This window comes from Triticum urartu, unplaced genomic scaffold (assembly GCF_003073215.2).
Source record: "Triticum urartu cultivar G1812 unplaced genomic scaffold, Tu2.1 TuUngrouped_contig_3347, whole genome shotgun sequence".
Lineage (NCBI taxonomy): Eukaryota > Viridiplantae > Streptophyta > Magnoliopsida > Poales > Poaceae > Triticum > Triticum urartu.
Window position 1 is genome coordinate 1 of NW_024113878.1, and position 12,278 is coordinate 12,278.

At 41.3% G+C, this 12,278-nt stretch overlaps 2 protein-coding genes across 2 annotated transcripts; one reads left to right on the forward strand and one right to left on the reverse strand.

Annotated features, from left to right (window-relative positions):
* Positions 1-359: 359 nt before the first annotated feature.
* On the forward strand, positions 360-5,302 carry LOC125527241 (eukaryotic translation initiation factor 2A-like). The gene is made up of 11 exons (XM_048691786.1): positions 360-575; positions 680-914; positions 992-1,060; positions 1,146-1,247; positions 2,288-2,328; positions 2,556-2,689; positions 2,769-2,832; positions 2,965-3,061; positions 3,138-3,253; positions 4,832-4,857; positions 4,949-5,302. Exons 1-11 carry the CDS (start codon positions 393-395, stop codon positions 5,043-5,045), a joined length of 1,164 nt encoding a protein of 387 aa, XP_048547743.1. The 5' UTR covers positions 360-392; the 3' UTR covers positions 5,046-5,302.
* A 546-nt stretch (positions 5,303-5,848) lies between these two features.
* On the reverse strand, positions 5,849-11,045 carry LOC125527242. Its single transcript, XM_048691787.1, has 4 exons — positions 10,889-11,045; positions 8,059-8,349; positions 7,270-7,506; positions 5,849-6,520 (listed from the first exon to the last, which is right to left on the reverse strand). Exons 2-4 carry the CDS (start codon positions 8,305-8,307, stop codon positions 6,245-6,247), a joined length of 762 nt encoding a protein of 253 aa, XP_048547744.1. The 5' UTR covers positions 8,308-8,349; positions 10,889-11,045; the 3' UTR covers positions 5,849-6,244.
* Positions 11,046-12,278: the final 1,233 nt, after the last annotated feature.

A 12,278-nucleotide genomic window follows, 5' to 3' on the forward strand; every position in this document is an offset into this window, starting at 1 on the left:
AGAGAGAGAGAGAGAGATAAAAATACAATAGATGTATATGAATGTTCCAAAGCTGCATATACACATAAATATCTCCTATCACCCTTTGTAATGTTTGAAATCACTACTGAATAGGTACGACTATCCTAGATTTGTGGTGCTATTGTTTTAACTTCTAAGACATCCATACCTAGTGTAGTTCAACAAATATTGATTCACACCCGGGGTAATGATTCCAACTAGTCAGGCCTTGGATGCTTCAAAATTTGCATAACTCTTGTTTCTAGGGTGCTACGTAATCTAAACGGACTGTACACCTAAGACCGCTAATTTAACTTAGCCATAGTTTGGAATGGGTGACGAGATGCATAAAGCTTACTGGTGCATGACATGTTGATTAAATTCATAGGCCAATGGTTCAATTTTCTGCGGACGAGTCAGTCGCTTGTCGGATGGCGACCAACGAGATGCAGTTCTTTGACACAAATGATTTCACTAAAGGGATTGTGTACAAGGTAAGATTACCAGGCATAGCTGCATTGCAGCTAGCAAGTGCTCCAGGATCTCATGTTGCTGGATTTGTCCCAGAGGCAAAGGTATGACTTACTTGCTTTTGACTTTTGCAGTGTTTCTACAGTGAATTAATTTCACAAACTCAATGGTTTTGCTATCTTTCTCCTTCCTTTTTTCTTGTAAGTAGGGTGTTCCAGCCAGTGTTCAGATCTTTTCTTGTGACAAGGATGCACAAAACCAAGTTGTTGCCCGCAGGAGCTTTTTTCGCTGTTCAACTGTTCAGTTTCACTGGAACAAGGGGTCTACTGGACTTCTTATTGTTTCCCAAGCTGATGTGGATAAAACCAACCAGAGTTACTACGGTGAAACCAAGTTGCACTACTTGACAACTGATAGGGCCTTTGAAGGAATTGTTCCTCTCAGTAAGTTCTTAGTTTTTGAAATTCTTCACAAGGCTATTTTTTAAAGTCTGGTCACTAATTCTATCAGCAATTTGCAGAAAAGGAGGGGCCAGTGCATGATGTTCAGTGGTCTTCTTCAGGTTCAGAGTTTGCTGTGGTCTATGGATGTATCCTTACTCTTACATGAACCATAATATTTCAGATTTAATGTCTTGCTGTTTTCTGCACAAGTGTTCCTTGACTGAAACTCAGTTATGCCTGCCAAAGCAACAATATTCAACAAAAAATGCAATCCTCTTCATGAGCTTGGTGAAGGCCCTTATAATACGATAAGATGGAACCCCAAAGGGCGATGTATCCTTGCAATGATTTGATCAGCCAGTCGTGCTGTGTTCTCTGGTTTGAGTGGGTGTATATATATAGGGTTGCTAAAGTGCGCTAGAGCGCATTACGATTATAATGCGCTCCGACCCATAGGAGCACGGGCGGGTCACATGTCCTACTCAGCATAACCACCTATTTTTCTTGTGGAGGATAGTAAAATCACAAGAAAGTATAGTAAAAGAATTAATCTTATTACTGATGCATCTGCACGTTCTCCGTCCCACCATATAATTTAGCTACATAGTAATGATCTATGGGGGAAATAGTAACAACATTAATTGGGTTACTGCTTATGCACCGGTTCAGTGCCCATGGACATTTTTCCTTTTTTATTTGATTGCTCATAATTTATTTAGTGTTTTCCGCTCTATACAAGATATTTAGTTAGGACAGAACGAATTACTACTAGATCCAACTATATTTACTAGATTCTCGTTTTTTTTTTACTAGAAATAAGGTCTAGATGGTAATGGTTTTGATTCTATTACTATGATAGACGGATTACTACATAACCTAATTATTTTACTACCAAACAACTAAGAAAGAAAAATGGTGCAGATTGAACCGATGCAAGTAGTAGTAATGACAGTTAATCTATTACTATGACGAGCGGGAACTTGTGTGTGCAGCCTGTAACGTAATTAATTCTGTTACTTTTTTTTGGATGGCCCATTACTATGTGTACTAATTTTCTAGCGAGACGAGGAACCAGTGGGTGTAGCCGTAATCGATTAATTCAGTTACCATATCTGCCACGTATTTTTACTACCTTAAGAAAATTAGGTGCGTGTGTGGGTGGTCCGTGTGTACTGGCCGAACGGCGCGTGATACGGCCGGAGCGTAGAATTAGAGTTCTACGCTCATGCTCGCTTTAGCATACACTCCCTTTGTTATAGTATAGTTATTAGCATAGCAATATGCGTCTAGCAAATTATTAATGTTATTTCTTTCGTGTAAGAAAAAAATCATGTTTAGCTTGGTGATATCCTTAACCCAAGTTTGTCCACCAGTTATTGTTATAGCTGGATTTGGTAATTTGCCTGGTGATATGGTATGTCATTCCGCTAAAATTTGTAGTAGGCAATAGCCTTAACAGTTAGAATGAGTGAACATTCTGACTGGGGAAGTCTTATGTGGTTTAAGAGAACCTATGACAAACTATAAAGCAAAAAAGGGCATCTTTTAATATTTCTAGGACAAACTATAAAGCAAAAAAGGGCATCTTTTAATATTTCTTCAAGTGGTTGCCACATAGCTCACAGGGTATTTTTTGTCCAGGCTTTCTGGGATTATTCAGAAAAGAAGTTGATACAGAAAGCAAAGGCTGAATGGTCTGTCATAAGTGAATGGTCCCCTGATGGTCGCCATTTTATGACTGCTACAACAGCTCCAAGGCTTCAAATAGATAATAGGTACATTTCCTGCAGCTTTAGCATGCTAGTGGAAATGGTTTAGGATCCTTGCATGATTATCTTATATTTCCTGGTGCAGAATAAAAATATTTGACCACACTGGATCTCTGCAGTTTATAAAGGAATTTGAAAAACTGTATCAGGTATGTCGACAGCATATAACCACTTCTCTGTTATCTGTACCCCATTGGTCCTAAACAATTAGTAACGTGTTGAAGAAATATATATGCAAGCCCTCACATTGCACTCATGATTGTTGCTTTTCAATTGTGCAGGTTGACTGGAAACCAGAATCTCCTGAAAGATTTGTTGACATTGCTGAGCTCACGATATCTTTGAATGGCTTAAAAATTGAAGAAACAAAGAAGCAAGGTTCCAGTATTATCTTATGCTCCATGCTAGCAAGTCTGGACAAATTATTTTCTCCTATTGACTTGTCTAGTTTCAGGACAAGGTTCTAAATCGGCACAAACATCAAGCAAGGCTCCTGTAAATGTAGCAGCAAAACCTGCAGGAGCATACCGTCCACCTCAATCAAAGCACACTGCAGCGCTTCAAGACAAGGTAAATATGAGAGATACATCAAATTCTAGTTATCCTGAAATGCTGGGCTTGCTATCACAAACTATAGAACGAATCACATCTGTTATACGCATCACTGACCCTGTGCTGATCAAATATTGACATTTTGTGGGGAATCAAATTTTGACTTCATTTGCTCGCTTGCCACTTTATACATACCGAAGGGTACGGTGCTGTCTGAGCACACTTTGCAGACTTCCTCATAAGAATTGGGATCTTTGATATGTGGACTAGAATGTCGAAAGAACAGAAAAAATGTGATGCCAAAAAATCATATGAATAATCATGATGGGCATCCTAGGATGAATCCATTCTTCAAAGCGATCTTGCTAAGTGTACCAGTAAATGAATAGGTGCCAGGTTAATAAAACCCAAACTGTTTCCGCCTTCCTCTCGAACTGAGCTATTTCTGGTCGCTCCTGAAGTCCTGCAATGCAGCACACTGCATGTGCATAATGTTGTGGTCAAACAGTAATAGCCTAGTCTTTGAGAGCACATATATATTGCGGGAAGATGTCCCACCAACTCATTTATTACCTAGAGAAACGAGTCGACATTTGGCATTTGTTTGTTTATTCCTGCAGAGTATTTTTAATATACTAGAAAAGAGTATACCATTGCTGCCTGCACCCGCAGGTTAGATTACCAGCATGTGCAATGACATTACGCATTCTACGACATTTCACTGAAATAATACTGTTTGCTGGTTCATGATTTTGTATCGTAACCTGATTACAGCGTTAATGGATACCGTCAGGTTAGATTACCAGCATGTGCAATGACATTACGCATTCTACGACATTTCACTGAAACAATACTGTTTGCTGGTTCATGATTTTGTATCGTAACCTGATTACAGCGTTAATGGATACCGTCAGATCTTGTTTGTTTTGGTTGCTCTGTAATCCCATAACACGGTATTAGACAAGCCTAGTACAAATTTGTTACCGGTCGAAATCATCCGTAATGAAAAGCCGCTATAGTCCCCCCTCGCTTTCTTCTCTGCGATTTATGCTGGTTAAAGCGTCGCTGTCGCGGTGCCACCGCCACCAGCCGTCGACGACCCGTCATTGCAGGCGCCGCCGCAACCAGTCGCTGTCTTTGCAGCCACCGTCGCTGCTGCAAGCTGTTGGCCTCGCTACAATTCGACATCTCCCCCAAGACACGAACGATGTGTCCTCCTTCCTCGCTCCCCATGCGCGGTAGGGAAGCTACAGTGCTACACTGGTGTCCCCTGTGTCCCTTCCTTCTCGGCTTGGACCTGGACACCATGCTTCCAGCTGGTGGTTACGCCGTCCTCGGCTGATACATACCAAACTCTAGTATTCATTAATGTTACAACGTAGGTAGCCAAACAAAATATGATCTTTGCCCATACCATTTACGTTAGATTTGCGTTTGCATTACCAATCTGGAACCAAACACTTAGTTAATTATTATTTTGTACTCTGTATGTTATACTACCTGCAGCACTCTCTGTTCGTAGTTCAAGTGGGTGAGAAAGCTCTCATTGCTCTTATGTCATATACTGACTTTCCACATTATTTTGTTGAATCGCAGCTTTTCGGTGGCCTTGCTCCTACCGGGTCAGTTTCTTCATCACGGCCTGCATTTTCTTGTTTTTATCTTATGTCACTTTTGGCTCTATGCAACTCACCAACCTTGGAAATGAAACAGAGGAGAGATGAGCAAAACTGCATTGAGAAATAAGAAGCGGAGGGAGAAGCAGAAGGAGAAGAAGGCTGGGGAAGGCTCTTCCGCTGATGACAGCTGATCCACTGGCTTGTTTTGGCATTTTTCGCTGCTGAGTGAAATTCATAGTGACGAATAGTTCCTTCATTCCGAAGAAGAAATGGCTATGCATCTTGTGAATGAGAAATGACGCTTTCCAGTTACACTGTAATATGTGAGACTCGAGTCAGAGGCACAAGAATGACCATAGAATTTTACTCGACTTTTCGCGCTGAACGCACGGACAGTTTGTGTAACTATATCACAGAAAACAGTGGAGCTATTTTATTTTGTTTGTCAGATGCATGTTTTTTTTTCTCCTAGGAAACACATCAGCAGCTCTGGTTATTCATTAAGTTGTAGAGAAGTGCCGCCACAAGACACAGAAAGAAGTCAACGCAACCGCCCTGAGGTTTCAGGAAACGATCACATTGCCCCCTGAGCTTTGAAACCGGTTATTTCATCCCCTGGAGTTTGCAGAACTAGATAAAGCACCCACTGGGAGCTTTGATCTGCTCCGACGAAGAGAGAAGTCGACGCAGCCTTGCGTGCATGGAAATGACCATCACTGGACTATGACATTACACGCCACCCAGCGAGCAAGACCGACGACACCCACAAACATTTTTTTTTAAATGGACACCCACACACATTCGTTGACAGCATCGCATCCCTATTCTTTTCAGGCAATACTTCACAGCAGCAAGAGCGTGAGAAACAGATAGATGGAATACATTACATCAGGAACTCGTTAACTGGTCTTGAAACATTGGTTCATGATATTCATTGCACAGTGGTATTAATCTTCCATGTTCTTTTCTTGTATTAGAGGATTGTAAACCAATGCAAAGGATGCCAACGACATCCAAGGACCAAGTGCTTAGATAAATCTTCAATTTAGCCACATTGGTTCTCATATGGCTTTTACAGTTTCGATCCATCGCAAAATAGGTGACCAGCCATGACCTACATCTGATTAGCAGGCTAACCATCATAAATAAGGAATAATCGGTCTCTTCGACTACAAAATTTCCAACAACTTATACCCACATTCAAATACTTGACAAACCAGAGACAGAAATACACGCTAACCAACAAAGAACAACACCATCTGCCCCATCAGGAAACTCCATCCATGTAAAACCTTTGCTCCAGCCAAGAAACGCAGCCAGTACCCATCTCACCCACACAACACCCAACATATTCTTTCAAGTGTCAAAAAAGGACGGTGGAACGCCAGAACTAAGACTTCTGGGCATGTGGACGCCAGTTCCCTCTGCAAAGCTCCTCCATAAGATGAACAAACTTTTGAGGCTGCTGCCACCACATGGGTTCCGTAGCAGCTGGCCTTTCGTACCGCTCTTCTTGAGAGCCCTCGTTTTGCATGAATTTCTCCGAGAAATTGCGCCATTGTTGCATGGAGCGCTTCAGCCGGGCAGTTCGCTTACCAGTAACCAGATATCTAGTGTAGTCCCTCGCAAGACGGTACAGCTCCTCCCCTCTGATAATATGGATGTACTGCACACCATCACACAAAAATACAAGTGATTGAGATTAAAGTCACGAGTGCTTAATGTTAAGGATCAAGCTAAGCACAAATACACAACTATGAGACTTTGTACAGGTATAAAGGTCACTTGTTATTCCCATATTGCATGTGGAGGATGCAACCTATTCATACACAAGAAACTTACTTCATAAGCACATGGTACGCAGTACATAACTAACACACGATCTTCAATACAACCCGAACCAAGTAAGCAACCAGCAATGAACTAAAATCTTTCAATACAACCCGAACCAAACAGCGACCAGCAATGAACTAAAATCTTTCATTACAACCCGAACCAAGCAAGCGACATGCAATGAACTAAAATATTTCAACCTGAACCAAGCAGGCGACTGGCAATGAACTAAAATCTTTCAATACAACACGAACCAAACAGCGACCAGCAATAAACTATCTGTCAACATACAGCGCTTGATGACTAAAACATACTCATAGAAAACTATTTTGGTACAAATGATCCGATGCTGGTTCTAATCACAAGGAAAATGCTAGATGGCACAGTTATTGTACTAAAAACTAACTATATAACAAGAAATTTCCTAAAATATAACCTAATTATTTGCTGAATAGCCATTAATCATTATAACATAACTAGAAAGTGGAGCTACACTACAGTTTACAAATCAGGAGCGGTAAATGCAAATAAATAGCATTCTGAAAGAAAGGATAAACACAAGAAGAAAGCAGTGATAGTTACCACAAGTATAAAAGCAACAGTTGCTAAGATAACTTGGACTACTTCATCCAATGATTCCTTGAATGATTCATCTTCTGGGCCACCGGAACCACCATTGCCTCCACGCCTGTTTCCATTCCCTCCACCTCCACCAGATGCTTGTTCTCTCAGCTTGGTGAATTTCTCTTTCAGCGCATCTTGTATGGGTCGTGGCTTTTTTGCATCAGCCATGGCCTTCTTCAAATGATCCATAAAGGGCTGTAACAAGGCAACAAACAAGTTAAGCAGACTGTCCTGCCACACTCCTAATAGAAACCAAATCAAATGTATGTACATGCACCTTTCCAGCACAAATCATACGGTGCATAAATTGAGAATATAGAACTCTAGTGCCCCATACAGCTAATGTTTACTTCTATGACCAAGCCAGACCATGCACCTAATTAGAAACCCAGAATATTGTTTGAATATGAATACAAAACTGTGTCTGCTACAATAACTTGGATGGTCCCACATAGGCTCTATTCTGATCAAATAAGCAATCGTCAGTTTTTTTGTCAAAACAGAGAAATATCAGACACAAGCAAAAATAGCCTTTCGACCAACCAAGATTACATGAGTTAAATATCTTAGTTTCAGGAGCATGCCATAAGCATGTTTTGGGAGAAGGTGGAGCAAGGTTGAAACAAATAATGACAGATATGTTAGTTCGCTTTGAGAAAAGAACAATAGCATTCATGACTATTTTATGGGTTTAGACACATACTCTCATCATGCATAATCAAGCATAGAAACACGGAATATGCTTACATCATTGTCAATCTCAGGGTTCCCTTTTCCACTTGAGGCGCATACAGGAGTAAGCCTTGGATGGCTAGCAGCAACAAGAACAAGGCGTGGGTAGATATGCTTATCAAGCTTGCGAAATCCGAGAGGACGTGACCGTAGGGAATACTGGGGAACAGGTAGTAATCTGCAGGTCTTCCCAAGACCCGTTATGGGTCTGTCCACAATGAGCCCAGTATGAGGCTTGCAAGTTGTAGCTTGGAAGTAGCTCATGGTTTTCTTTTGCTTGAATCGCCGAATTCACCAAAGACAAGCCTGTAGATTTACAGACAGCGTGAGTTTTTTCTATGGAACAATAAATGAAGTAGGAGCAATAAACCAATCCATGTTCTTGTATTCACCATAGTTCAATCATACAAGTGGAAACATATTCAAATCTATACTCTATACCTACTAATAAAGGGCGGTGATATGCTTGGTCTGTCACGCACTTTCTTACAAAAAATCCCTGATCTATATGAGAATCAACCCGCAATACCAAGAAAAACGATTTGCCAAAATAAAATAAAAAAGATTAATATTTAGCAAAGCACTGCTTCGGGCCAATTCGTATATTGATACAAAGGTGTTTCGAGCCAGGATCGAACTCACAACCTAACCTCCCCGTCAACAACTATATACAGCCAACTGGGCCAGTTGTTGGTTGTGCTATAACAGACTGTTCGTTTGATAATTAATAGTCCCACCTCGCTTCTTTACATAAATTTTTCATAACTTAAATATGTTGGGGACTTCCCTACAGAATTAAGGAGGCGCCTTGAGAATAAACAAAAATAGGTGTGAGTCCCGGCATGGGGAACGAAGGAATTTAACTTAACCGGGTGGCTGCACGCTCCCTATAAGAAGAGAAGACTCAATGATGAAACAGCAGGTGCCTATATAAAGAGAGAGACCCAGTATAGAATGAAACAGACCCAAGAAGGAAACGGGCGTGTTCATCAGTTCCTATGAAAGGAGAGGCCCAATACAGAATGAAACAAGACCAAGAAACAGCATGTGTATGTGCCTATAAAAGAGAGACCTAATAATAAAGAATGCATTGGTTATCCATGCAATGCACAGAGAGAATGCTCCTGCTCACGCATGCATTGGTGCCTATAAGAATGCTCCTCCAATCAGCGAACGCTATGCCAACGAAGACCGGGAAAAAGACAGCAGAGATAATTAAGCCAAGCCGGGCCTAATAATAATAAATCAGGACTCCTCCACTCCGTGGCCCTCCGGCCATTTAAAACCCTATAAATAAACTAACAGAAATCCACATGCTAGATTTGTACCAAGCAAGCATAATTCATGTGTACTAACGGAAATCCACGTGCTAGATTTGACAATGAAGAAATCATAATGTTGAAGAAAAAAGTGTAGCTTTATTACCAATTAATCGGTTGAAAATCTAGCATAAACACTAGCCACAATATCAACGCAGTTGTTTTCTACTAAATAAACTAATGGAAATCCACGTGCTAGATTTGCACCAAGTAAGCCTAATTCATGTGTTCTAACGGAAATCCACGTGCTAGATTTGACAATGAAGAAATCATAATGTTGAAGAAAAAAGAGTAGCTTTATTACCAATTAATCGATTGAAAATCTAGCATAAAGGCTAGCCACAATATCAACACAGTTGTTTTCTACTAAAGCAGACTGGATTTAATAGTAGTCATAAAGATCATGTGGACTAGGCAATAAGTAGTAGGATGAAACATGCTTCTGTTTTTTTTTTCTTCCTCTCTTTCCAATGGTTGCAGAGAGTAGCTCGCGGAGGGCGGCACTCACGTCGAGCTTGGCGAGATTAATTTCTAAAGCTTTAAGCATCCCCTTGCGCTAGCGCAGTTCAATGACAGGTGTGTCGCACGATGGCCGAGCTCATCATCTTAAGATTGACAACGTTCGGATGTGTTGTCATGGGGGGTGAGGGGTCTTGACCATGCTTATTATTGCACTACGTCGCTAAGATATTAATTCTCCCGTTGCAACGCAGGGGCATGTTTGCTAGCAAGAAGCAAAGTGGAAATACATCGAGGTTGTGAATCTATTGACGGCTTCAATTTCATCAGTTAATCTTGAACAAGACAATTTCTCTTCTCCAGATGGTAGATAAAAGCAAATGCATAAGATGCAATCTTGTGGTTTAATAACCACCTTGAGGAAACATTTAGCGTGGTTCTCACAATCTCAGATCTGGATGTACGTAATGCCAAATGCCAAAAATTTAATACGGAATCCACAACTAAACATGCACTACCTTGCTCATGCTCAAACCAACTTATGGAAAACCACAAGTTAAGTGGATAAAATTCTGCCTCAGGAATGATGGCGCGGAACGACTAAAGATATGCGTACACACAGCTACAAGGAATCTCTCGTCCCTTCCCATACAACAGAATGAACCTTCTCCGGGAACTCCGTCATCACAAATCACATGCGGAAACGCAGCGGGCCGGAAAGGGGGTCGTAATCGGCGGTAAGAAACAGTATGTTTTGTTGATGCTGAAACAGTGAGGGGCTCAGATAAGGGTAGAGGCCCACCACGCCTCTCCCCATCTCCGCGGCAATTTGTACGATCAGGTACCCGAGGGGGTGAACCACAGCGCAGGCCAGAGCATCCTAACGAACCCTAATCAAAGTGGAAGGTGCCGCTAGGCACAAGCCACGAACACGACGACCGTGAGACGGGCAAACCAAACGGAGACGAGCGCACGGGAGCACGCGAACGCCGAAGGCGAGGGTCTCGGATCATGTGAATACGCGGGAGGAAAACGGGGGCGGTGGAGCAGGCGTCACGGTCGCTTACCTCGAGCACCACGGCGGCGGAAGCGGAAGGCTGGACCCCGGCGGTGGGTGGAGGCGAGGCGGGGTTTCCGCGTACGAAGGGGGAACGAGAAGATGGGACGGGGAAGAAGGAAGGAGGAAGGGAAAGAGGCGATTTGGATTGGGGTCCTCGTACTCGGCTCGGCTCCGGCAGTTTTTTTTTTTTTTTTTTGAACACTCGGGTCGGGAAGTTTTTATTTTTTGAGAGTATCCCAGCGCCGCGCAGTGAAAGAGTTGATCGGAGCCCACAGAAACGGGTGGGCTCCCCGCTCCGCGTAGCTGCTCGGTCCTGTTTCCTGAATCGGGGTCTTCCCCTTTTTTTAAACCGGATTTATTCTGTATTATTTTCGGGGTATTTTGGTTTTTTATTTAAAGTTTTTTACTTTTAAAATCTCTTGATTTTTTAAATGGAATTTTTTTTGAATTTTGGGAAAACATTCAAATTATTAATTATTTAAAATTTTGGAATTTTCCTGAAAGTCAAGATTTGTTTTTCTAATTCATGAATATTTTTGAAATACGGAATTTTTTAAAATTTCAAGAACATTTTATGAAAGCCAGAAACACTTTTTCAAATCTATGAATATTTTTAATATATTTTTTTGAACTTCGTGAATATTTTTTATAAATTCATATTATTTTTTAATCCTAAATTTTTTTGAGGAAAAATCCCAAACAATTTTTAAGCAACCAATTAACAGCAAAGAAAAACAATAAAAGAAAAAAGCAGGGGCACCCCGCCTCGTACATGTGCCGGCCCAAAAGCGCACGAGGGTGCTGGGGGTGCGCGTTCGGTGAGTATTTTCACCCACGCATGTAATAGGTACCCCGCCCTGATATCCCGTGCTACGCCACTTACAGCGCGATATGTGGCGCCTGAAGCTGATCGCAATGCACTGGCCCATCTAAGGCTATAGGGGAGAAGATCATCCCAGTTTTGCGAAGCTTCAGGTCATTTTCTTTGTTTGGTTTCTGGACCGTCATTTTTTTTTCGAGCCATTTTTTATTTTTCTTTGTTCAAATGCGTGAACATTTTCCAAATTTCTCAACTTTTCTCAAATTTATATTTTTTGTCAAATTCACAATCTTTTCCCCAAATTCATGAAATTATTCTATTTTATGTGTTTTTCAATTAGTTTTTTAAATTTGCAATCTTTTTAAATTATGAAATTTTCCCTATTATTTTTTTTACAAAATAGGAACTGTTTTCGAATTCTCTCCTAATACTTCTCAAACTTTAGGCTTCCCTAATCGTCGGTGCGGCTAGATTGAATCACTCCTCTCATTTGGGACCATAATAGTCCTGCTTATCGATGTCCCTTGGCCATGGATTAAGTGTAGAAATTGATTTCGACAAGGTGACCCTCTTTCCC